This window comes from Podarcis erhardii, assembly GCF_964252035.2.
Source record: "Podarcis erhardii genome assembly, chromosome: 7".
NCBI lineage: Eukaryota > Metazoa > Chordata > Lepidosauria > Squamata > Lacertidae > Podarcis > Podarcis erhardii.
This window is the reverse complement of record NC_138511.1, coordinates 64,712,625-64,739,012: the sequence shown is the minus strand read 5'-3', so window position 1 is coordinate 64,739,012 and position 26,388 is coordinate 64,712,625. Positions and strand designations below refer to the sequence as shown.

Here is a 26,388-nt window from a genome sequence, read left to right as displayed (position 1 = left end):
CGGCGTCTCCTCGCCAAGCCAGACCTCACGCTACAGAAAGCCATTGAGGAGGCTGTGGCCTCAGAAGCTGCTGAACGCTCCGCCCAGGAGATCCGCAAGTCCAGCAGCCTGCGTCTTGCTAGGGAGCCAGTTCCAGTGCATCATGAAGAGGCCAGCAGTGATGAGGCATCCTCCAGTGACGACGATGGCGTGCACCAGACAAAGCGGGAGCGCAGGAAGTTCCAACAGAAGTCCAAGGGCCAACCGGAATGTGCCGGCTGCGGAGGCAACCATTCCCGTGCCAAGTGTCGATTCAGAGACGCCATCTGTAGGAAGTGTTCCAGAAGGGGCCACATCGCTAAGGTCTGCCGATCGGCTCCGTCTGACACCCGCCCTTCATCGACTCGCAAGTCCAAGTCTTCACTCCAGTCTGCCAAGGAAAGTTGTTTCGCTCTCACCAACTGCCGCTGCCCGTCTGGAACCACGATTGGCCAAACCGACTCGCCTACGCGACGCAAGCTGAACGTCACGGTGCTCATTGAAGGAGCTCCATGTGACATGGAGATCGACAACGGGTCTGCCCTGTCCATCGTGTCTTGGAGCACCATCAAAAGACTGGAACCCAGAGTGTCCAAAAGGCAACTCGACTCTCACCGCGTACACCTGAGAGACTACCAGGGAAACGACATTCCCGTGGTAGGCGTTGGCCGGTTCCGGATTGCCTTCAAGGATTTTTCGGGCCTGCTCCGGTTGGTGGTGGTCGAAGGTCAGCGGCCAAGCCTCCTAGGGCTAGACTGGTTTGATGCCCTCGGCCTGGAAGTCACCGGCATCAACTGCATCTCTAACGCAGAGACTGAGGGTCTGGTCAAAGACTTTGCCGAGGTTTTCGACGGCACCTTGGGGCAATATACAGGTACGCCCATCTCCTTTAGCCTTGATCCACAAGTCGCCCCCATCAAGCTAAAGCCACGCCGGGTTCCCTTTGCTCTCAAGGCTAAGGTGGACGAACAACTGGACAAACTGATCACCCAAGGAGTTTTGGAGCCGGTTGACCATGCCAAGTGGGAAACCCCCATCGTCACGCCTGTCAAGCCAGATGGGTCGGTGAGAATCTGCGCTGACTACAGGTGCACGATCAACAAGGCACTTCAGCAGCACGCTTATCCGGTTCCTGTTGTCCAACACCTGCTGCATTCCCTGGGTGAGGGTAAGGTCTTCGCTAAGCTGGACCTTGCCCAAGCCTATCAACAACTGCCCGTCGATGATGCCACTGCTGAAGCCCAGACGATCGTCACCCACCGGGGGGCATTCCGTTGCCGCCGGTTGCAGTTCGGGGTGAGTGTGGCTCCTGGCATCTTCCAAAGCCTTATCGAGCGTCTCCTGCAAGGGCTTCCGGGTGTGGTACCATATTTTGATGACGTCTTGGTGTCTGCAGACTCACACCAGCAGCTGTTCGAGCGCCTCCGTGCCGTGCTGACCAGGTTCCAAGAGGCTGGGCTCAAGGTAAAGAGGGAAAAGTGCCAGATCGCTGTTCCACAGGTAGAGTTCCTGGGCTATCTTATCGATGCCTCCAGCCTTCACCCAACCACATCCAAGATCCGCGCTATCCAGCAGGCCCCCACCCCAAAGAACAAGACGGAGTTGCAGGCGTTCCTGGGGCTGCTGAACTTTTATAACATGTTCCTGCCCCACAAAGCCACAGTGGCTGAGCCTCTTCACCGACTCCTTAGCACAAAAACGCCTTGGGCCTGGGGTCATCGGGAGACGGCGGCCTTCAACGCAGTCAAGGCTCTCCTTTCATCAGACAGTGTGCTGGTACAGTACAGTGAATCCAGGCCGCTGGTCCTTGCCTGCGACGCCTCACCTTTTGGCATCGGTGCTGTCCTTAGTCACCGTTTTCCAGACGGAAGAGAAGCACCGCTCGCCTACTTTTCCAGGACGCTATCTCCGACGGAACGGAATTACAGCCAGCTCGACAAGGAGGCACTGGCACTTGTGGCTGGAGTGAAGAGGTTCCATGAATACCTCTATGGCAGGACTTTTGACCTCATCACTGACCACAAGCCACTCCTGGGCCTCCTCGCCGGTGATCGTCCAACTCCACCGGTCCTCTCGCCACGCATGCTGCGATGGACTGTTTTCCTGGCTGCCTACCACTACCGGCTCATCCATCGCCCGGGGAAATTGATGGGCCATGCCGACGCCCTCAGCCGTTGCCCTCTTCCAGCATTTGTGGAAGACCCGGCTCCAGCTTCATCGCTCCTTCTGATTGAGGATCTTCCGGCAGCGCCTGTATCGGCTGCCACTGTGGCCTCCGTGTCTGCCCAGGATCGCACCATCAGCCGGGTGCTCAACTGGGTGTGGAGGGGGTGGCCACAAGGGCCTTTTGCATCAGAGTTCCAGCCCTTCGCAACCAGACAACATGAACTCTCGGCTCATCGCGGCTGTCTGCTGTGGGGAGACCGCATCGTGATTCCCCAGGGACTCCGTCAGCGCGTCCTGGAGGCTCTGCACGTTGGCCACCCGGGAATTGTCAAAATGAAGGCGTTGGCTCGGTGTTACGTCTGGTGGCCTAATATGGACGATGCCATCACTGCCTGGGTGTCCGCCTGTCAAGCGTGCCAAGAGTCGAGGCCTGCACCAACGGCAGCTAAAGGACACACCTGTGAGACGCCAAAGACACCCTGGTCGAGGGTGCACATCGATCTGGCTGGCCGCTTTCACGGCCGGACCTTTATGGTAGTGGTGGACGCCTATTCCAAATGGCTTCTGGCTATGAACACTTCTGGTTATGAACGCTTCAGGTTACGAGTTCCGCTAACCCGGAAGTAGCTATTCCTGGTTGTGAACTTTGCCCCAGGATGCGAACGGAAATTGTGCGCTGGCGTGCATGCAGCAAAAGGCCCCATTAGTGAATGTGCGCCTCAGGATAAGAACGGTTTCAGCTTAAGAACAGATTAAGTTCGTAACCAGAGGTACCACTGTAAGGAAAGAGCAAAACTGGTTACTCCTCTTTAAACAACAGTGCTTATCCTTGGCATGGGGAAATGTCTGGCCTTCCAACTCTTGTCAGTCATCTTCCAAGTGTCCCTATTTTCCAGGGACGTCCCTGATTTACAGAAGCCGTCCCGGTTTCTGATTTGATCCCAGAATGTCCTGATTTTCCTTGTTGTTGTTTAGTCATTTAGTCATGTCCAACTCTTCGTGACCCCATGGACCAGAGCACGCCAGGCTTTTCCTTAGGATATCCCAATTTTCACTGGAGAAATGTTGGAGGGTATGGAGTTATCCAACCCCTGAGCTGTCTGAAGGCAATCCTTTATAGGGAAGTTTTTATAATGTTTAATGTTTTTATTATTATTATTATTATTATTATTATTATTATTATTATTTATATGTTGGAAGCTGTCCAGAGTGCTGGGGCAACTCACTAAGATATGTGGGGTATAAATAGTAAAATTATCATTATGGAATGGCCCAAATGGGGTGTCCCTATTTTCATTGGAGAAATGTTGGAGGGTATGCTATGGCTGATGATGGGAGAATCCAACAATGGAGAGCCACAGGTTCCTCATTCTTGATTTGTCTCTTATTTCAGCTTTCCCCAACCTAATACCCTCCATCAACCCCAACCAGGTCAGGGACACAGGTGCTGCTGTGGTCTAAACCACTGAGCCTCTTGAGCTTGCTGAGTGAAAGGTTGGCGGTTCGAATCCCCATGATGGGGTGAGCTCCTGTTGCTCTGTCCCAGCTCCTGCCAACCTAGCAGTTCAAAAGCACGCAAGTGCAAGTAGATACCGTAAATAGGTACCACTGAGGCGGGAAGGTAAATGGCGTTTTCATGCACTCTGGTTTCCATCACGGTGTTCTGTTGCACCAGAAGTGGTTTAGTCATGCTGGCTACATGACCCGGAAAGCTGTCTGTTGCCTCAGCCTGAAAACAAAATGAGCGCCGCAACCCCAGACTGCTTTGACTGGACTTAACTGTCCAGGGGTCCTTTATCTTTTTACTTTATAAGACAGACAAATCTAAAACATATGGAGGGCTATAGGTAGGTTCCTCATCCCTGATTTTACTTCTTAGTTCGTCATATGATGCAAAATTAATTTACAGAACTCACCATCACAAGATGTGGTGATGAATCTGTGGTCTGATCCAGTGGGACACTTCTTTGTTCATGATAAAATTATGAGAAGCAGGGCCCTCTATTTCTTTTCCCAGGATGAGCCGCTTGCTTTTTAAAGAGATGATGATGTGCGGTGCCACTGCTGCCTAAGAACATAAGATGAACCTGCAGGATCAGGCCAAAGGCTCAACTAGTCCAGCATCTTGTTTTCACTATGGCTGACCCACTGTCTGTGGAAAGCCTGCAAGCTGGACATGAGTGCAACAGTACTCAGCCCACCTGCCCAAGGCATGTGGCTGTTCTTCCCTGCTAAGTGGATGTGTGTACTCGAGGGCATCAGCAGCACAGTGCCAAGGGCTCCCCAAAGTCTGGCACCAGAATTCTTCCCACTATATCATTTTGCTGAATATGTAGTTCAAGCATGCATAATCAATCTGTCCAACAGACCAAGGCTATGTACACACCCCACATGACTTTCTCCAAAGAAACCTGGGAAATGTAGTTTGTTAAGGGGTGCTGGGAATGGTAGTTCTGTGAGAGGTAAACTGCAGTTCCTAGTATTTTTTGTGGGGGGAGCTATGTGTTTTAAGGGGTCCCTTACCTTTACCTTTAGTGTGTGCACAGCAAAGGTGATAGGTCAGTTGTTATTGGTTGACATCCATCTATTATTATTTATTATTTTAATTATAATAATCATCATCTCCACATAACAAATAGCAGCTAAGACAGAGAATGGTGGCTTGCCTAAGACCACTGAATGCAATAGTCTTCAACCTCAGACCCACTTGGAGCCCAAACATTCATTTGGAGTCCCATGTCTTTTTTTTTTTTTTTACCACATACTTGTATGGCAGTAGTGCGTCACTCCCATCAAGCTGGATGCAACTGGCGAGTTGATAAGGGTCGTCAGCTGGCCAGGCTGAATTGGGAAAGGAGGAGGAGGGACAGGGTAGCTGCTACATTTTGGACGTCTGCCTGGGTTCCCGAGTGCCTCTTAGCTTGTGCAGCGTACAGGCATTGGTTGCTATACCCTCCACTGGATCAGCCTCTTGACGCCAAGGTAGGGAGCGAAGGCCCTTCTGTCTGTCTGTCTGTCCTGAACCAACCAGCTTGCCCATTTCTACTTTAATATTTGCAGAGTGGTTTAGGGGTCACTTGAGCTCTTAAAAAGTTGGGTACAGATGGAACCAAGTGAGTCCTTCTTAAGAGAAAGAAACATTAGCTGTGTGAGTGACTCACATGTGGAAAAAACAACAGGAGAAGGCTTAGATTTCCGTTGCCTAAAACTTACAATTTTTCATGATTTCAGGGTGGGGGAACAAAATGCAAAGTCAAGCTATTTATCGACACAAAGTCATCACTCCAAAAAGTAAATATGACCCAGAATGGCCATAGCAGTATTTTAGCTAAGCTAGAGGTGGGCAGAAAAAAATAGATTGGAGGGGAAGGTCTCGTAATGGACAATTTCTGGTTCTTAGGATTCTTGCAAAGAATGCTGGACTCAGTAGTCTTTGGCCTGATCTAGCAGGACACTCTAAGTAAACGTATCATTTAGCATGCTCAGTATCATCTGACACTGATTACTTATGCCTTAACTGTTAAGAGATACTGAGTGTGCACTCTCGCTTTATAAATTTAACACATGTTGGTGGCCATGAGCGAGGGATTCTAAGCAGAGGGAGGGAGGACTGCAACACATAAAACAGATTATTCTAACCCTGATCTAATCTGCCTGTGGGGCTTAAAAATGGTCAACAAAGGTAATGTCCAAAAAGGCAGCAGGTGGAGGGAGAAGGAATATAGATATAGAACAATTGAGGATGTCCTGAGATGGGTACATACAGTGCTCTGAAAACTCAAAGCAGGAGATAAATACTAATTATTATTTTATTAAAACATGAACAGAATAAAGATCCAGATTTCAAACATTGTGGTGCGATAGGTTTTGTACTGTGTGTTGTGTGTATATGATATTTAGTCAACAAAGTAGTAACTTTGCACATAATTCTGCTATTGATAGGGATTTACACTGGCAAACTGAGTTGGATGTGCTGGATCCAGATTAACGGCATGTTCCTATACTCAGAAGTAAGTCTCATTGAGTTCAGCGGGTTTATTCTCCAGTTAAGGGGCACAGGACTGCAGTTTAAGTCTGCAAGTCAATCACACTTAGGTCCCATTGACTTAAATTTTTCATATTGATTTAAGTGAGACCAAAGTGCCACTTGGTTAGTCTGGCTCCAAGCCTGTATTCTGCAGTGTAATTCAAGAGTGCATTTGCTTTCAGAAAGTGACACTTTCAATTGGGCTTTGTTTTGGCTAGAAACTTCAATAGAGAGTTGGAAAGGAGAGGGGGAATCACTGGGAAATGAGAATGATGGCTCATATGAGCATTTCCTCCAGGGCAGGAATCAGTACCCATCTCCACGCAAATGCTTAGGCAAGTCATATGGTTTGTGCAGCAGTGAATGGTATGTCACCTAGTAGCCCCATAGATAAGCCTACAATGAACTTCACATAGTTGATGCTGCTGTTGCTGTTTTTAATAGTTATTGCATTACAGTGTTTCCAAAAATTTTGTTATCTGGATCACAGTTAGCTTGTTTTTTGGCTTATATTGGAGGCACACACTTCACTCCCACTAAAAATATGGATCCATTTTAGAACACTAATAAGAGCTCTGCTGGATCAGAGCAAGGGTCCATCTAGGTCAGATTCCTGTTTCTTATGCTGGCCAGACAAACGCTGATAAGCAAAACATGGAAGCAAGAATCCTCACCTGTCATTTGCCCCCACCCCAGCAGCTGTTATTCATTAATAGGTAGACTATATCTAGATGGGGAGGTTCTCTTCAGCTGCCATAGCTAATACCTTAAGGCTCAATTGCACCATCTCCATGAATGTAATTAATGTTCTATGATATAAGCACATAAGAGCAGTCCTGCTGGATCAGATCAAGGAACCACCTGGTCCACAGTGTTTTATATATCACCGGCCAGATGTTCACCTGTAATGCAGGACCTCATCAGGAAAAAGTGCATCCCTATTCCTCCCAATTGCTGCTCAATGGACACAGAGTAGTGGAGGCATCCAATGTAATGGCTCAAGCTGGAATCCTTGGCACAGTTTGTTGTTGTTTAGTCATTTAGTCGTGTCTGACTCTTCGTGACTCCCTGGACCAGAGCACGCCAGGCACTCCTGTCTTCCACTGCCTCCCGCAGTTTGGTCAAACTCATGCTGGTAGCTTCGAGAACACTATCCAACCATCTCGTCCTCTGTCGTCCCCTTCTCCTTGTGCCCTCCATCTTTCCCAACAACAGGGTCTTTTCCAGGGAGTCTTCTCTTCTCATGAGGTGGCCAAAGTATTGGAGCCTCAGCTTCAGGATCTGTCCTTCCAGTGAGCACTCAGGGCTGATTTCCTTAAGAATGGATAGGTTTGTTCTTCTTGCAGTCCATGGGACTCTCAAGAGTCTCCTCCAACACCTTTACCTGGGAGTAAATACCACTGAACTCCATTTAGTTTTAAGTAGAAGGGATGTAGCTCAGTGGTAGAGCATCTGCTTTGCATGGAGAAGGTCCCAGGTTCAGTCCCTGGCATCTCCAGGTAAGGCTGAGAGTGTCCCTTGTCTGAAACTGTGGAGAGCCACTGCCAGTCAGTGTAGATAATGTTGAGCTAGATGGACCAATGGTCTGATTCAGTATAAGGTAGCTTTCCTATGTACATATCAGATTGTACCATATATTTTTCAAAACACACATTACAATGCAATTGTAGATGGATCTACTCAGAAGTGATTTTTTTAAAAAAAAACAACAACAACAGCCTATTGAGTTCAAGGAGCTTACTCCCTGGAAAGTGCCTTAGCATTGCAGTCTCAGACCCTGCTTGCGCTACACTAGTACATCCCAGTTTTGAACTCGCATTGCCTTTACAGATTTTGCACACCATTTTTGTCCTAAGACCAAAATACAACCATCACAAAACAAAATCAATTTAGGAACAAGCAACCCCACTAGGAAAAGTGTGTGGGGAGGGGGGAACCAGTAGCATCACAAATACAACTCTGGGAAACAGACAGCATGGAAAGCATGTCTAAATAAGTACGCAAATTTTCCTAAAGACTGGGAGTGAAGAGACAGGGAAGAATTTCCAGAGCCTAGGCACACCTCTGGGAAGATCCCATTCTGTGTACTCTCCAACTGCACATCAGATGGTGGTAAGATGCAGAGGAAAGCCTCTTCAGAAAGTCTTCACTGGTGAGCAGAGTCCTGCGGAGGGAGCAAGGGGAGGGGTCCTTCAGAGACCCAAGCTGCGTACTTAGAACTGGGCTTCAAAAATACACTGAGGGCCACCTTTACCTTTACTAAGTAGATACAGAGTCTGTCAATAAGGAGTCTGTGGCAGTAGCAGAGTATAGTTGTCCAACAGTCTTCAGAGTCAGCAGAGGATGTTGCAGTGGTCCAACCTACATGTAATCAAAGCATGTGTAATTGTGGCTCAGTCTGCCTTCTGCAAGAAGGGTCACAGCTAGCACCTTAGTCACAGATGCACAAAGCACACTCTGTGGCCACAGCAACAACCTGCCGTCCAGCAGCAGGGCTGGGTCCAGAAACACTGTCAGACTGAAAGCCTGATCTTTCACTGGGTGTGCTACTCCATCCAGATCCTTAACACCTACAAATGTCTGTAGATCAAGTTCCTGTTAAAGGCACAGCTACAAAGGCTGGTAAAAAAGTTGGCAACCCTAGCCTAGGACTTTGCTTCCTCCCCATCCTGTTCTAAGAATTGCCAATTGCTTAACCCTCCAGAAATTTGATCTTTACGTCCAGCTCTGAGAGATGCAAGACAGAGAGGCACTTTGGCTATTTCTGGCCTGTAACAAACAGGTTTGTCACCCAGGAGCTCAGATCTCCTTCCCTCCTCTCCCCGCCCCCAGCAGAGGGAAGGGAAGGTGGACAGAAACAGCTGAGAAACATTAGCAATAAGCCGTCCTGCCTGTGGAGGGTCAGAATCTGTATGCACGCTCAGTTCAGATATCAAATGCAGTCATGCAGCATGTCCCAAGTCATGAAGTCCACACGTGGCAGGCCTTGGTGGAAGGAATTATTACAGAAGGGTACACCAACCTTTTCTCTGTGTTGTGGAAGATAAGGTGCCTGTCTTGCTCAGAGACACAGCCTATGCTTTCAGTTACAGGCAACAGCCTAAATCGTATACTCTATTCTCCCACGATGGGTTTCTGCAAAAAGAACTGTACAGAGCTGGAGTAGCTAAGTAGCTGGAAGTTTGAGTAGTGAGGGAGCAACTCCCTGGTTCAAATCACACCACAGCTATGAGCTCCCTTGGTTGACCTGGGCCAAGCTACTATTTTAAAGCCTCAGGCCCACCCTGCCAGCTTTGTGCTAGGACAGTAATAATACTGGCCCAGTATTATTACAGTATTATAATACTGGATGCGGGTGGCGCTGTGAGTTAAACCACGGAGCCTAGGGCTTGCCGATCGGAAGGTCGGTGGTTCGAATCCCCACGACAGGGTGAGCTCCCGTTGCCCGGTTCCTGTTCCTGCCAACCTAGCAGTTCGAAAGCACATCAAAGTGCAAGTAGATAAATAGGTACCATTCCAGCGGGAAGGTAAACAGCGTTTCCGTGCGCTGCTCTGGTTCGCCAGAAGCAGCTTAGTCATGCTGGCCACATGACCCGGAAGCTGTACACCAGCTCCCTCACCCAGTAAAGCGAGATGAGCGCCGCAACCCCAGAGTCGTCCACAACTGGACCTAACAGTCAGGGGTTCCTTTACTTTTACTTTACAGGAACACAGGAGGCTGCTTTCTACCCAGTCAAACCAGCTCAGTATTGTCTGATCCAGGGATCGGCCTTTTCAGCCCAAAGGCCACATTCCCTTCCTGGCAACTTTCCAGGGGGCCACAAATCAGTGAGAACTAGTCTGGTGGGTCACTTGGTTAAAGCGTCAGACTACCAGGTTTTGATCTCCCTTGGCCATGAAGCCCCCTGGGTGACTCTGGGTCAGTCACTGCCTCTCAGCCTAACCAACCTCACAGGGTTGTTGTGAGGATAAAAGGAGGGGGGAAGGACTGTGTATGTCACCTTGAGATCATTGGAGGGAAAGGTGGGATATAAATGCAACAAATAAAATACCAGTGGGGGGTGTGAGCAGAGGCAAAAGTGGTCAGAGCAATAAATGTTAATTTTAGCTTTGTAAAATAGGCTAGTTTATCCATACATCCACAAACCCCTCCTCTAGCCCCCATCCAAGTAAGTAAGAGGCATTCGCAGAAATCAAAGAAATTCCAGCATGGGCCTAGCCAGGATTTTTTTTTGGGGGGGGGAGGACTTTTGTTGGGAGGTGGCATAACTGACGTGATTAGTCAGGAAGTTAAGTATTTCTATTGTTTTACTTGATCTGGGGGGGACCTCCCCATAGACATAGCCGGGGGGGGGCAGCTGCCCTCTAAATCAATAAAAATACATAGCACACTGAGGTTCTGGCCCCCTTAAGAAAAGGCCTGCCCCCCCACAACAAAAATGCTGGCTACACCCAGAGAGCTCCCCCTGCCCCCCCCCCAGCTACACCCATGAATTCCAGCTAGGCAAAAATACCCAAGGAGAGTATGAAGTAGGGCAGGTGAGAGGTGTGGCCTGGGGAGAGAGGGTGTGGCTAAGAATGGGTTGTGGCCTCGAGACAGTCCCAAGGGCCTTAGAGAAACGGGGGTAGGGGGTAGAATGCCACATCTAAATGCAATTGCAGTTGATAGTAGAGGCATAGGTAACATTTAGCCCTCCAGATTTTGCTGAACTACAGCTCCCATTGCCCCTGGCAATTGGCCATGCATCCTGGGGCTGATAGGAATTGTAGTTCAGCAACATCTGGAGGGCCACAGGTTCCCCACTCTTGTCTTTTTCAAATTCCTCCATCCATTTTGTGCAGGAGGCCAATATATATGTCACCTATGATATTCCTTGGGACGCGGGTGGCGCTGTGGGTAAAACCTCAGTGCCTAGGACTTGCTGATCGTATGGTTGGCGGTTCGAATCCCCATGGTGGAGTGAGCTCCTGTCTTTCGGTCCCAGCTCCTGCCCACCTAGCAGCTCAAAAGCACGTCAAAGTGCAAGTAGATAAATAGGTACCGCTTTATAGCGGGAAGGTAAACGGCGTTTCCGTGTGCGGCGCTGGTGCTGGCTCGCCAGCTGCAGCTTCGTCACACTGGCCACGTGACCCGGAAGTGTCTTCGGACGGCGCCGGCTCACGGCCTCTAGAGCGAGATGAGCACGCAACCCTAGAGTCGGACATGACTGGCCCGTATGGGCAGGGGTACCTTTACCTTTACCTTATGATATTCCTTTACAAAGCAGCGTTCTCCTTAATACGCCTTACGGGCCACGCTTCCGCTCCAATGGCACCCAAGAAGAAAGCCCCAAAGAAGAGCAAGCCGTCGAAGACGGAGACGTCTACGAATGTCACCATGGTAGAGGACTCTTCTCTTGACATTGACCACCATCAGCAGCTGGACGGCTTGTTTGAAAATGGTTCAGGTGGCTTCCTCTGCACTGCCACAGAAGTCACAAATCCTAGCCACGGAACCAGTGTTCTGGAGGAGATGAGCCTCATGCACCAGGAGCGTTTCCTCTGTGACCTCACTATTGTCACAAAAACAAAATCCTTCAGTGTTCACAAGTTGGTCATGTCTTCCTGCAGCGAGTTTTTCAGAAGCCTGCTGAAAAAAGACCCAAACCTTCAACAAGTGGACCTCAAAGATGCCTCCTCCTTAGGCTTGGCTACCGCCATTGCCTACACTTACACTGGAAAGCTGAACCTTTCTCTGTACACCATTGGGAGCACCATTTCCATAGCCAGCCGCCTGAGGATGTATGCTCTGCTCAACATGTGCACCGACTTCCTCATCCAGGAGATGAATGTGGAAAACTGGATGTACATCGCCAACCTGGCAGACACCTACAATCTCAGCCAGGCGAAGGATGCTGCAAGGAAGTTCATCCGGGAATGCTTCCTGGAGTTCTCCGACACTGAACAGTTCATGAAACTCACCTTTGATCAGCTCAACGAGCTGCTGATGGACGACAACCTTCAGTTCCCCAATGAGGTGGTGGTCTTTCAGATCGTCATGAAATGGATCGAGTTTGATCCCAAGCGGATCAAACACGCCGCCGACCTCCTGAACAATGTCCGATTTGGCACGATCCCGGCTCACGACTTGATCAACTACATCCAGCCTGTGCCATGCATGATGCAGAACCCAGAATGCCACAAGCTCCTGGTAGACGCTATGAATTACCACTTGTTACCTTATCAGCAAAATGACCTCCAGTCCAGAAGGACCAAGATTCGAGGAAGCCGTAAAGTGCTGCTCATGGTCGGGGGCCGCCCATGCTCAGCCGAGAAAGCTCTTAGCAAAGATGTAAGCTACAGAGATCAAGAAGGAAACTGGAATAAGCTAACAGAGATGCCTACCAAATGTTTTAACCAATGTGTTGTGGTGATGGACGGATTCCTCTACGTGGCTGGTGGAGAGGATCAAACTGATGCCCGGAACCAGGCAAAGCATGCAGTTAACAACCTGTGCAGGTAATGGGGAGGTTGCACCTTGATTGACACTGTCTATAGCAGTGTTTCCCAACCTTGGGCCTCCAGCTGTTTTTGGACTACAACTCCCATCATCCCTAGCTAGCAAGACCAGTGGTCAGGGATGATGGGAATTGTAGTTCAAAAACAGCTGGAGGCCCAAGGTTGGGAAACACTGGTCTATAGGGTTCCCAAGCAGGGGTCTTCCTCATGCCTGAAATCTTCTAAATCCATGTTGGGGTATCCATGGCCCAACTCCAATTCCTATTATCCCCAACCATCATGGACAATGGTTTTGGGAGCTGTAGTCGAGCAACATCTGAAGAGGCCAGCAGTTTCCCAGCCCTGGATATACTGGGGTCACCTGCCAGAGGCACAAGTAGGCAGAGCAACAAATGTGAATTTTACCTTTGTACAGTAGACTAGTTTCTGTACACCCAGCCCTCTCTATCCTCCATATAGGCAAGCAAGAGGCATTGTCAAAGCTTAAAGACACATTCTAGCCAGAGAAAAATAATTCAAAGACAGAATGAAGTGGGGCAGGTGAGAGGTGTGGCCTGGGGAGAGTCCCATGGGCCAAGTAGAGAGATCCAGTGGGCTGTACGTGGCCCCTGGGGCTGAGGTTCCTCACACCTGATATATAAACTGCCTCACAGGGCAGAGAAAAAGAACCTCATTTGAAAAATAGCATCACAAAATAAAAATCTCATATAGGTAGGTAGACAGATAGATCTGAATATCAGTATCGATCTCTAAATGCTTGTGTAAGAAGCCATATTTTAAGTTGGCTTCTTAATGACAGTCCTGTAGATGTCTTACATACTTTAAGAGGCAAGGCATTCTAAAGCTGGTGGGGGGTTCACCACTGAACAGGTCCATTTCAGGGCAAACAGCTAGCAAGGCTTGAAGGGTTTTGGGGTGGTGAGATGGACTGAGGTGTATGGAGGAAAAGGCTATCCCTGGTTGCTAGGGCTGCATGCTGCCTCCAGTATTGGAGGGAAGGTGCCTCTGAAGACCAGCTTCTGGGAATCACAAGTGGGGAGAGTTGCTGGTGCGCTCAGGTCCTGCTTACACTTCCTCCATAGGCATCTGGTTGGCCACTGGGAACAGGCTGCTGAACTGGAAGGGCATTTGGGCTGATTCAGCAGCCAGGCTCTTATATTATGTTCCTATGGACAGGGGAAAGCACTTATTTCTAACCCTGATTTTTACTGAGGACAGAAGCCTAAGGCATGTCACAAAAAATTATTTCATGGGTGAGAGAGATTATAATAGACATCCGTTTGAGCCAAAAAATTAAGGGGCACAACAGGCAGAGGAACTTTAGATGTGTTTTGAGGCAGTAGGTCTTTCCCCCCAGGGGCACCTAGAAAAAAAGGAATGTTCTCTATGACTCTGGGCTTAGTGGTCTTATGGCCCTGCTGCATTTATTTACAGTAGATGCTCAGGTTGCGAACGTGATCCATCCTGGAGGCACGTTCGCAACCCGCAGTGCTGCATCTGCACACCATCTGGTACTTCCAGGTTCGGCGCAGTTCACAACCCGAAAATGCACAACCTGAAGCGTCTGTAACCTGAGGTATGACTGTATTTAGAAAAAGTATAACCTGTGATCCCTTACGTTAACTGGTCTTAGGTTTGCTAGGGGCTCCATCTGAGGAGCGGGACCGCAAACTGTTACCCTGACAGCCTCACTAGGCAAACTCAGATCCCCTGCTTCAACCACACATAAGAAGCCAACACAGCAACACCTGTGGAGCCTGCTGGACCAGCCCAATGGTCCATTAAGTACAGCATCCTCTTCTCACAGTGGCCAAGCAGATGCCTGTGGGAAACCCACAAGCAGGCCCCAAGCACAAGAGCACTCTCTCCTCCTGCAGTTCCCATCAGCTGGTATTCAGGGGCATTACTGCTCCAACTACGGAGGCAGAGCATAGCCATCACGCTCAATGGCGACAATGACAAACTCTCTTCCCCTCTGCAGGTATGATCCCCGTTTCAGTACCTGGCTGCACTTGGCCAGCATGTCGCACAGAAGAACTCACTTCAGCCTCAGCGCATTCAATGGGAACCTCTATGCCATCGGGGGACGTAATGCCAAGGGGACCCTAGTCTCTCTTGAATGCTACATCCCTTCAGCCAACACCTGGCAAGCCAAAGCCAACATGGACTTGCCCCGCTGCTGCCATGCCAGCGTGGTCATCGATGGCAAGATCCTGGTGACGGGCGGCTACGTCAACAACGCCTACTCCCGTACCGTCTGCAGCTATGACCCCGCCACAGATTCATGGCGAGACGGGGCATGGCTGAGCAGCCCCCGAGGCTGGCACTGCGCTGCCACCTTAGCAGACCGCGCCTACGTCCTGGGCGGCAGCCAGTTGGGTCCCCGGGGGGAGAGGGTGGACGTCATCCCGGTGGAGTGCTACAACCCTTCCACGAACCAGTGGAGCCACATGGCCCCCCTGCCCACCGGCTTGAGCATGGCGGGAGTGGCCACCCTCGGTGGGCAGATCTTGGTTGTCGGTGGTTGGAATGAGAGTGGGAAAAAGTATCAGAAGAGCATCCACGCCTACAATCCGGACCTGAACGAATGGACAGAGGAAGGAGAACTTTCCGAAGGCACCGTGGGGGTCTCCTGCTGCACCATCGCCCTTCCGCACTCAAGCACCAGGGGCTCCAGAGCCAGCTCAGCTGCCTCAGCAACGGTCAGCATTTAAGGGTGAGAGGATGGTTGGATGGAATGGAGGAAACAGTCAGAACTGGCCTCAGCTGGCATGATCAGGGGGTTCACAAGAGTGTTGAAATACTTCTTTAAAAATCTCATTTACGCCTTGGTTTTGCCAGCTTCCAGGAGATAGTCTACCTGTAGAGCAGGTGTGGGCAGTTCTTGGTCCTCTGTATGCTGCAGAAATACAAACCTCATCATCCCTGGCCACTGGCCATGCTTGCTGAGGCTGATGGGAATTGTAGTTCAGCAACACTTCCAAGGCCAAAGGTCCCCCAAACTTGCTTTAGAGAATTAGCACTGCCTTACTGCAGCAGGGGAGGCTAACCTGCAGCCCTCCAGGTGTTATTGGACAACCCCCATCCTTGACTGTTGGGGCTAATGGGGTGCAAGAGCATCTGGAGGGCCATGTACTATAGCTTACCTCACAGAAAAATAAGTAACAGGGCTAAATACAGCACCTCCTTCCCATGGTTTTACTTTAATAACACTTTTAAAGCACAATTTTTGGTGCCTCAAGTGAAACCTGAAGACGTCATTTGAGCTGAAATACAACTCCCCGTCCCTCAGCTTCTACCCCCAAATATCACTACCAGTTTTTTAAAAGAAAGGTGTGACCCTTAAGGCCTACCTTGAATGAACTGCGTCACTGAGATAAAGGATTCTTGAGGTCTAAATTAAAAATCTGAAGCACACTTTACAAATTTGTGTTGTGTCGTCTATGTGGTGTGGAGGAACTTTGAAATGGCATCCAGTGTGTTCTGTCAACCAATTACTCTCTTGAAGTTTTCAAGGAAGGGATTTAGGCTGCAAATCCTGCACTCCCATACCTGCCCATTCAGGCCCTTACAGTTTTACAGCCTCCCCATCCCCGGTGTACCACCCATAAGAACAAAAGGGTTTCTCATCAAACCTTTTACATTAATAATTTCTCTTTCACACTATGCCTCAAGGAAGTACGTTGCTAGGGGACAGAATAATTATGAGAGGCAAATGTAGCTGAGTTAATTGCAGGGTGGTTGACAGCACTTTCCCCCGCCACCCTGGGCAAAGAGGGCACGTGTGCTTGGAAGCGTTTGTTCTGAGCTGAATCAAACACAGGGCATTGTACAATTGTGGTGACAGCCTTCTGTACAAGGCAGTATAAGCCTCCCAAGAAAAAGTGCAACCATTACAGAGGAAGGCACAAGATTTTCCTGTTTTCACACAGGCCTGCCTCGTGCCAATTATGAGGCTGTTTTATACCAGGTCCATCTAACCCAATAGTATGTACTAAGGAAGGATGCAACAACAGGAAATATGTGCCTTCCAGTAGCACCTTAAAGACCAACTGAGTTCTGTTTGGATTCTGTGGCGGAAGCAGTCAATGTACAAGTCCAGTGTGGTATTGCGTCCATCAGGAGGGGTCCATGTGGAGTCCCTTTTTGTGTAACACTTTTTCGGTGGTAGTTGGTGGTCAGTGTTCTGTTGGGAGGGTGGTTGTTGTTCTGCAGTGGGTTGTGAAGTTGTTGCTTGTTCTGCTTTGTCTTGTTGTTGTGTGTGTTGAAAATACTCCCTTCAGGCGTAAACGGCGGAAAAATGCTTCCAAGTCCCCACAGAACTGAATCATGTGTGGGGATTTGGCAGGGCAGAATGACAGTCCACGTGAAAGGACTGATTCCTCAGCTGGGCTGAGTGCTTGCTGTGAGAGATTGACAATATTGTTGATCTTGTTTTGATTAGTAGCCTGTAGGTTGGAAAGGTTAGAGAGTTTCTTGTTTTTCTGTTTTTTCAGTAGCTCCAGTTGAGAGTGGTAAATGTTCTGTTTTTCCTTTTGGAACTCTTGCCAATCTTGGTGGTTCCTGATAGAGTTGTCCAATACAAGGAGTTCCTCCTTTATTAGCTTCTGTTTAGAGTAGAGAACGCTGATCAGATGTTTGAGCAGCTTCTTAGAGAAAGTGCTGCTTTCTCTAAGAAAGACTACTCAGTTGGTCTTTAAGGTGCTACTGGAAGGAATTTTTTTATTTTGTTTTGACCATGGCAGACCAACACGGCTACCTATCTGTAACAGGAAATATGTGGATTTCTTTTTAAAATTTCTACAGGTAGCAACAGAAACGGGAAGGAAAACATCCCTCCCCTTGGCAGTCCTTATCTGGATCAGCTCCCATTGCTACTTGGAGTTTAAATAGGTGGAAATTCCTGCGCTGTGTAATTTTGGTGCCAACATTTGTCCTGCAAAAAAATAGGGGTCTTTCCAGAGCCATTTTCCTATGATGCATTTAGTTGGAGAGTTCAACACTCAACTTGTGCGTTCTGTGTCCCTAGTTAGGCACTCCGCCACTCAGCTACAGCTCCTTCAATTACCATAAAAGATTAAATCTGCCATGCCAGCTCACTTTTGTCTGTCCCCACCTTGACCAAGAGGTGGTATACAGTGGTACCTCAGGTTACATACGCTTTAGGTTACAGACTCCGCTAATCCAGAGATATTACCTGGGTTAAGAACTTTGCTTCAGGATGAGAACAGAAATAGTGTGGCGGCAGCGCAGCAGCAGGAGGCCCCATTAGCTAAAGTGGTGCTTCAGGTTAAGAACAGTTTCAGGTTAACAGACCTCCAGAACGAATTAAGTTCTTAACCCGAGGTACCACTGTATTCCGGTGTTATTACAGCAAGCCTTCAGCTTTCCCCACTAAGTGCACACACAATGCTAAAAGCCATCCTCCATGGGCCCTTCCTCTCATCTACCCATTTGGCTCTTAGGTCAGAGCAATTATTTCTCATTAGACTTTCTTTGAGCTAGCTCCATTTGGGGAGAAGGAAGTCACTCATTTTGTGTGTCTGGATGGCACATCTTGTGAAGACTCAGCATATATTTAATTCTCCTTCACGCTCTCACTTGTGCCTTGTGCTTTTCAAGGAGCACTACTAATTTGATCTCAGGAAACATCCCAGCCAAGGCCAATGGGTGTTTTTTTACAACCCACCCAAAACTAAAAGAATCACCCACGGTACTCCAGCTGTCTATCAATTATTGAATACAGATCAGAACTAGAGAAAGGGGATTAGTAATAGAATATGCTAAAAGGCAGTCTGAGCAAAGACTCTGCTCCACTCCACACAGAGAATACGAACTGAAGTTTTTACAGAATTCAATTTGTTACTAATGTCAGACAGAGCATGATCTGAAGACCTGTGATGCAGCAGCCGTGCTGAAGCTAACTAGGTCTAGGTCTACTGTCAGTGCTTGGACGCAAGAGGATGGGAGCCCTCTATATGCCACTTTGGTTCCTTAGAAGAAAAATGTTAAGATAAAAGTGGTGGCCTGGATGTCAAAATAATGTGGAGCATTTTCCTAGTATAGGAAATGGATTATCATGCATACAATTATCTAAGGAGGTACAAGATCTTCCAAAGTAGAGAAAGGACATGTATTGTTAGCAACGAGGAGACGGCTACTGGGATCACCTGTGTCTTTGATGGCCAGTGGCCTAGGCTGGGGAAACTAGGCTCTTCACGGCCAAGCCAACCACAGGCAACACCTCCAAGCTATTTTTGTAAGAGTGAAAGAGAAAGCAGAATCAGAAATATTGCCACTTTCACCCCACCCTTTCTACTTGTGGAGTGTCTCTGTCCTGTTTTCCATCTACCCCCACCCTGCCAAATGATAGGCTTCAGGAACTGTTTGAAATCATGTTGTATGTCTACACAGTCCTCCTCCTATAGCAGCTTTTGCCATTCCTCCGGATTAGGCAGACAATAGCTCCTGAGACAAAACATGGAAAGGACAAACAGATATAGCAGCTCAGCAAAGGATAAATGACCACAAAATACACAGCAGCAAGTTAAATGGTGGAAAAATTTATTGACTTTTTTATACTGGAAACTTTTCATTTACCAGGAAGGATGATGCCGTCATACTGCAAGAGAAGAAAAGGATTATCAAAATAATTGTGCAAGAAAGTATAGTCTTTAAAGCACAGCCACCACCAGGAAATTTCTCCCTCATCATGTCTATGGCAAAGTGACTTGATGCACTGGGAAACAAACTCAGAAGTTAGCAGATTATAAATATTGCACCAGCCCACACATTAATTCTTTTTCTGTGCCACAAAAAATCACTAATTTCTGATTGGCTGAAAGGAAAGAGTATATTTACAAGCCATTTAAGCAGGAAGAGTGCTATAAAAGAGAAGCTCACACATTGTAAATAATGATCTTGCCATGTGGAAGCATATTCCAAATACTTTTGAGATGCTGCTCACAACATTTCCCAATACTGTGAAGAACTGTATGAATTGCTCCCCACCCCCGAAATCTCCAGCCAACCTTGCTGCAGAATGCACAGGTCACACACATCTTTTACATTTGTTAAACGGAGCTCCATTAGACTAACGTAGACAAACACTAACAATTCAATGCAGCTCTCCAAAACTGTTCCAAACTACCAGAACTGCTGAAGACTTATGTACTGGGATTCTTTTAGAAGTGGAAGGTAAGAACTGAGCACAATTATTTTATTTAAATACTTATAAACAGCTCTTCCATAAAAATACAAGGCTATTTACACCATACAAAAATTACAATAAAAACAAATAAATTGCAAAATGGACAAATTCACATTTCAAAGGCCTGTCTAAACAACATCCTTTTTAGGAGACATCTAAAAGAAGGCAGGAGTGATTCTTGCCAAACCTCTACTGGTAGGGAGTTCCACAGGGCAGTGTCTGCCACACTAAAGGCTTGGTCCCTAGTGAAGGCTGATTGGGCTTCAGGAGTGTTAAAAACACTAAGAAGTGCTCCATCAAATGACCTCAGTGATCCAGGTGGAGCATAAGATATCATAATTGCCCTTACAGTACTTTGGGCCAAAGTTATTCAGGGCTTTGTGAATTAACACAAGAACCTTGAGCTTGGCCAGGTGGCAAAGTTCAACATACCTCTGCTCTCGCTGACCGTTTGACATCGGCCAAGCTAACTGTAAACCCTATCCTAAAGATGCTAAGGTCAGAAACTGTTGATTGCACTAGATTGTACTGTTAAGCCTCCAATTGATTTTGGCATCACTGTACACTTGGGGGACGGGAGGGCAGGGATAGTTTCTTTTAGATATACTGGTCTAACACAAAGAGGTCAACAAAGTGGACTAAACATGTTTTGCAAGTTTGTTCGCAGCTTAAAATGCAGAAAAACCTACCTTCTGCTGGAACCAACGCATGGCTTCCTCCTTGCTGATTCGGTGCTTGGCCCCAATGCTACCAGTTCGGTGCTTCTTGTCAGCAATGCTGAAGCCTGGCCTTCCCAAAACCTGCAGCAGAAACACAAGCCTCGTTGAGTCCTGAAGACCTACCTTTAGAAAGCCTTTTCAGACAGACTTCCATCTTTCATAGTGTTCAAGAAAGAAATTTAAGAAAAGCACCCAAATTATCCATAGCACCCAAGAAGGGGGTTCACAGCTTCTCACAGAGTAAACACACTGCAGCAGCTGCTAGAGTGTTGAATTTGGATGCAGGACCTGGGTAACAAGGAAGAGCTGGGCGATCTGATGCAAGTCCTAGACTAACCTACCTCAGATGTAGGTATGAAGATTAAAATGCTATACCCCACTTTCCAACATTAATGAGATAAGCAAAGCCATCATGAGCAACACTTGCTTAGGACTAACTCCTATGCTCCTTTTAAAGAATCTATAGACATAATGTTATATGAGCAGCTATTTAATGTGTTCCTTGTAAAGCCACTTTTCCGCCTGCGTGGCCCCCCCCAATAGACTTACCCCAAAACTATCAAAAAAACAGAGCAGAAAACTGACAACATCCTTTTGATTCCAGTTTAGTTTAATTACTTTTAAACTATTATATTTTATATATTTTTAACTTTCTGTGTTTAATTTTTGTTTAAAAAATCTGGAGAAAATGAATCTGGGAAATAAATTTTAAAAAGCAGCAGCCTATTTTTAAAACAGTAAGCGTAACAAGGAAACTTCTAGCAAGCCAATTAAAATTATCTTAAGAGCAGTGTCAGCAGTGCTTCACTGGACATATGTGTCAGTCTCACCCCAGGAACACACAGTAAACTATTCAAAAAATGATTCTGTATGGCTGCAGAAGTAAAGAACAGCAGCAGTAAAGAACAGCAGCAGTCATTCCAGCTTTTCAGTTGATGTTTTTACAATCTGGTCCTATTCAATTCTCACAGCTGCCCTGTCGGCTAAAATAGGTCGAGAAAGGAGACACTTCTCATCCAATAAGCTTGACAAAGTGGGAATTTCAACATGAGCATATCCAAAGGCAAAGTTTGCAGAGAAAGTAAGATGTGTCAATTGGTCAAACCACACGGTTCCCTTTCTACAGCTGTTACCAGTTGTTATAGCACAGGGGCAGAAAGTAGGAAGAGAGCCCACACACATCACACCACATGTTTTGGGCCTACCTAACCTCATACGTAACTCAGGTGTCCATAGATACAAATGTTAACTAGATACAGACTGGAACAATAAAATATCATGGCATGTTCTGGTCCACGAGCTCTAGCTGGTGCAGAATGCAGCAGCTAGACCACTGATGGGAGCTGAAAGCATGTGACACCTTTGCTAAAACTTCTGCACTGACTCCCTTTATGCTACTTGGTCAGGTTCAAGGCTCTTGTGTTGATTTACAAACCCTGAACAACTTGGTCTCAGGATACCTTAAGGATTTGCTGAGCCCTTATATACCAGGTCAATCACAGAGACTCTCTGTGGAGAGCATTTAGTTTTCTCCTATGTTTACAGAGGCCCAACTAGCCTCAACTATAAATCAGGCATTCAGTGTTGCTGTTCTCACACTGTGGAATAGTCTTCCAGGAGAGATTCAGCAGGCATCCTTGCTTCTGACTTTCAGGCATATCTTGAAGAACCTTCTATGCCAATAGGTCTTTGCAGCTGTTTACTTTTATCAATAAATATTTGCTTGCATGCATGCACCAAGTGCACTTGCTACAGCTTAAGTTCAGGCTCCCCAGATTTGTTTTAGGGTAACAGCCCCTCTCTTGTGTGTCCAACCATGCAGGAAATGGCAGCTACCACTGCAGTGGCACCTAGGCTCAGAGTTAGTAAGACCGACAAAACAACTCTACAGACATGACCTCTGGATTACAGCCTAAGAATGCAAAAGGGTAAGCTAAGTATACAAACCACATAGAAGTCCAAGCCGTAGATACCAATACTAGGATCGTATTTAATCCCCAGATCAATGTGCTCCTGGATTCCAAAGCCAAAGTTGCCGGTGTCAGAGAAGTTATTCTTCCTCAGCTCATATTCTCGCACCTGAAACATTGACATCAGCTTTAAACTTTGACATTTTCCGACTTGCATGTGCCAAGTTCTCTTAAGAAAGCATCCAAATACAGCAAGGACAGCACCTCACCTTCAACCCTTTCTCCAAGATCTCCTCAGCTTTGGCCCCACGTACAGTGCAGTGAACGGCTATCTTCTCATTTCTCCTGATCCCAAAGGACCTGACTGTGTATCGAGCTGAAGAAGAAACACAATTTTTCTTAAGTCTGCTGAAAGGGTCAACAAAAGGACAGGTATGACATGCCATATTCAAGGAAAACAAAAATATGGTGGTCAGAAATGTCCACCAAATGCCCAGCTCCAAGTTTAAGATTACAACTTCCAAACAGTAGGTCCACATCTTGACAGGCCACGTGACTGCAAGCACAAAGAGGGGAAGGCATGCATCACTGATGATCAGGAAATGGGTTTGAGTGGCAACTCCCCAACAAAAACACCAGCTGTAAGCAGCCCCAGTCAATGGCTTAAACTTCTTCCAACCTAGTACTCACCATATGTTTTTGGACAAGTTCCATTACACTTACCCACTAGCTGTGCTTAGTGAGGCTGCTGGAAGTTGCTGCCCAAACTTCTAGAGAGCACTAGGCAGAGAGGCCTGAGCTAAAATCTACTTTTGGTAATACTGATAGGCTAACTTAAGAATCCAGTTCTCTTTTTTAAAGGTTTCTAGCATTCATAGTTAAAGGGAAGTCTGCAAAGGACAAAGACCTGGGCACTACAGAACAGAAAGAATGAAATCTGGATTCCAGTTCAAAATCAATCCAATTTGATGTACAGAGAACTATGAGGTGGGTCAACCCATTCCCTGACTTCCTGCCCTGGGGCAATCACCTTTCCCTATTCTTTTGCCCTAGTCACCATGCTGTGCATGCGTTAAGCTGGACCAGGGTGCCCACCCACATAACAATAAGAGAAGTCTGGGCAAGGGGAAGCAAATGAAGTTTCCAGACCACTGATGGTCTTAAATAACTTTGGAAACACTGCTATACATCCTGCACAGAAGCTGATCCTTCCTTTGTTTTTCAAAAAATAAAAATAAAATGGTATGAATAAAATTTCAGCCTTCTTCCTCTAGAAACTTCAGTAACAGTCTTCCAAAAAAGCTTACCTTTGGAGAAAACAGGAGTCTGGCCTGTGAGCTGCTCCAGCACTTTGGCTGCCCGGGTGAGCCTGTCTCCACTTTCCCCAACACAGATGTTCAGGCAGAGTTTGCGGATGCGCAGCTCCCGCATGGGGTTCTCCTTCTCACCCTTGTCTTGTTGCTGTGCAATGGTGGGGGAAAGAAAGCAGTTAAACCAGCGACAGCTTTTCCCTATACCCTATACATAACACAAGGAGCAACGTATTGGGCTGGGACAAGTTTTCATAAGAGGCTTAATGTTTACAAGCATATCTTCTGTCCCCATGTTGGGAATTTAGCATGAAACCCTAGACTGGGGTGGCGAATGTGTGCCCCACCCCACATTCTGTTAGACTCCAACTCCCATCAGTCCCAGCCTGCATGGCCAATGTTCAGGAATGATGGGAGTTGCAACAGCCAGAGAGCCAAAGGTTCCCCATCCTTGCCCTGGACCCTAAAAGGCCTTCAAGTGGCCACTCCACCCCTCTTTGTGGTATTCTCCATATTCATCTCCCATTATTGCAATTTAGAAAGATTCCTGAACTAGACCCTACCCTCTCCAAAAGTTATGGCTTACCAATACTGTTGACACTGCCCATACACTTGAGGAAAAGGGCCAAATTACCATCAAACGCCTTTGTCCCCTTACTCTGCTCTAGTAGGCAAGCTTCAAGAAAAAGAAAATCAGCCTACTAGCCAACAAAATGTGATTAGTACAGGCTCTTGAAAAATCCTATCCCAAAGCCTTTTCTTCCCTACTGGAAGCCTTCCAATACCTCAACATCAATATATGTACCACCGCTATCACATGAGCACCTTATAGAGTAGAATAAGCAGCACCATGAGAAACACAGTAATTGTTAAGATGGTTCCTAATTCTGGGTGTCTGTTTCAAAGTTTGAGGTGTTTCTGTAAAAACCTGTTGGTAGCTACCCTAAGTAGTTTTAATAGGTTGTTCATAAGCATGGCTACAAACCAAACTCAGCAGGGGGAAATACAATACTGAGTGATCCTTTACAAGGGGTAACTGCAACTTACAGTATCTTTAAAATATAGTGAGGCTGGTGACCAATACACGAAGGTAAACACAACAAGAACCAGACATGCAGACAACCCAACAGGTCCTGGTTTGTTTTTAACATCATGAATTTGTTTTCGCCCTGTTTTTAGTAATAATGACTTTTTATACCTGCCATTTTTGTTGTTTGCAAACTACTTTGGACTGGCTTTGCCCAGAAAAAGCACAACAAAAACAACAAGATAGCAAACAGATTCCCTTTCCCTAGACTTCTAGCATGCTAGGTAGAAATATTCTAAACTAGCCTTTCAAACAACATACCAACTTTTTGTGTGCAATAAACTTTTCTTGCATGAGGTATTCTATCCCTCAAGCCTCCAGCAACCCCCCCCCCAAAAAAAAACCCCTTCAGCTTTAAGAGAGAGAACTACACCTACAGAATTCAGCAAGCGAAGCTTTTTCAAGCATGGAGACAAAAGCAACAGGGCAAATTGCACTGGCTGCTTTTCTCGTGTTATCATGCTGTTCTCAAAGAACCCAAGTTGGAGGCGGGGGGAGAAGAAACAGAAGGGAGAGCTGGCAACCACCTATCACCCAAGGAAAAACATCTTGGGTAAGAAAATGCAGCCCCAAAGAAAGTGAAGTTTGGGGGATGCACTGATTTCCCGGAGCGCGCACCCCAAAGAGAACTGAGTGTGGAATGGAGGATGGTAATGAAATATCCCATCAGGCCCAGTCAGCTTGCCCAATGGTCAGAGATAAGAGGGCCTGGAGGACTACAGTATCTCCAGACCCACGTTTAAGGCCTCTCCAAAGGAGGAAGCTCGACTCCTTAGCCTGGTTTAGCCACAGGGCCAGCTATTCCTACCGCACTCCCTCCCCGCCCGGCGAGACTCTCGCCGCTTCCCAAAACGGCCCCACGGAAAGCCCCCAGCCCTTCCCCGCCGCGCCTGAGTAAATTCTTGCCCAGAAGGACTCGGACGCGGAAGGATGGCGGTGGATTCAAGGGTCCCTCCGCGCAACTCCTCAAACACAAGCTACTCACCGCCATCTTGGAGGCGTGGAAGAGATCGGAATAGCCCCGGAACGGGATCTTAAACGCCAAAGCTGCGCTGGACTGCCACAGAGAAGGGGAGCTAGAAGGCTTGCTTGAAGGGGACGTTGCTGCCCTCTGGAGGCTGGAGGGAGGAACTGCGTGATTCCCAACACTGGATAACGACGCTGTGTTAATCTGCCGCTAGACGAGGGCGGTCGCTTACAGATCGCCCCCCCCCCCCCAATGACACGGATTTGCATGAAAATTGCATCTGCTGTTTTATATGTGCAAATGCAAACATATCTGAATAAGATTTGCTTTCAGTACTTTATATGTGCAGGTGGAAATTTAGGCATCATTACTATACTTTCAGCAGAAATGTGATATACAGTATCTCACTGCAGAAGAGAAGACTGTCATAGAATCAGAGAATTGTTGAGTTGGAAGGAACCCCAGGGGCCATCTAG

At 47.4% G+C, this 26,388-nt stretch overlaps 2 protein-coding genes across 2 annotated transcripts; one reads left to right on the top strand and one right to left on the bottom strand.

Moving 5' to 3' along the window:
- The first annotated feature begins 11,507 nt into the window (after positions 1–11,507).
- On the top strand, positions 11,508–16,135 carry LOC309347273 (kelch-like protein 31). The gene is made up of 2 exons (XM_081871685.1): positions 11,508–12,709; positions 14,691–16,135. Exons 1-2 carry the CDS (start codon positions 11,520–11,522, stop codon positions 15,421–15,423), a joined length of 1,923 nt encoding a protein of 640 aa, XP_081727811.1. The 5' UTR covers positions 11,508–11,519; the 3' UTR covers positions 15,424–16,135.
- Positions 16,136–19,256: 3,121 nt separating this feature from the next.
- Positions 19,257–26,052, bottom strand: RPL11 (ribosomal protein L11). The gene is made up of 6 exons (XM_081871729.1): positions 25,931–26,052; positions 23,856–24,009; positions 22,818–22,924; positions 22,586–22,717; positions 20,609–20,719; positions 19,257–19,331 (listed from the first exon to the last, which is right to left on the bottom strand). The coding sequence occupies exons 1-6, from the start codon at positions 25,934–25,936 to the stop codon at positions 19,302–19,304; spliced, it is 540 nt and encodes a 179-aa protein (XP_081727855.1). The 5' UTR covers positions 25,937–26,052; the 3' UTR covers positions 19,257–19,301.
- Between the last annotated feature and the right edge of the window lie 336 nt (positions 26,053–26,388).

What these genes read in the sequence shown, in the direction of transcription:
- LOC309347273 (XM_081871685.1), top strand. Translation starts at nt 11,520, where the DNA reads ATGGCACCCAAGAAGAAAGCCCCAAAGAAGAGCAAGCCGTCGAAGACG. An exon ending in GCAGTTAACAACCTGTGCAG is followed by an intron (nt 12,710 to 14,690) that starts GTAATGGGGAGG and finishes TCCCCTCTGCAG; the next exon opens with GTATGATCCCCGTTTCAGTA.
- RPL11 (XM_081871729.1), bottom strand. An exon ending in GACTCCTGTTTTCTCCAAAG is followed by an intron (nt 22,925 to 23,855) that starts GTAAGCTTTTTT and finishes TTTCTTCTTCAG; the next exon opens with CTCGATACACAGTCAGGTCC. An exon ending in TGCGTTGGTTCCAGCAGAAG is followed by an intron (nt 19,332 to 20,608) that starts GTAGGTTTTTCT and finishes CTTCTCTTGCAG; the next exon opens with TATGACGGCATCATCCTTCC.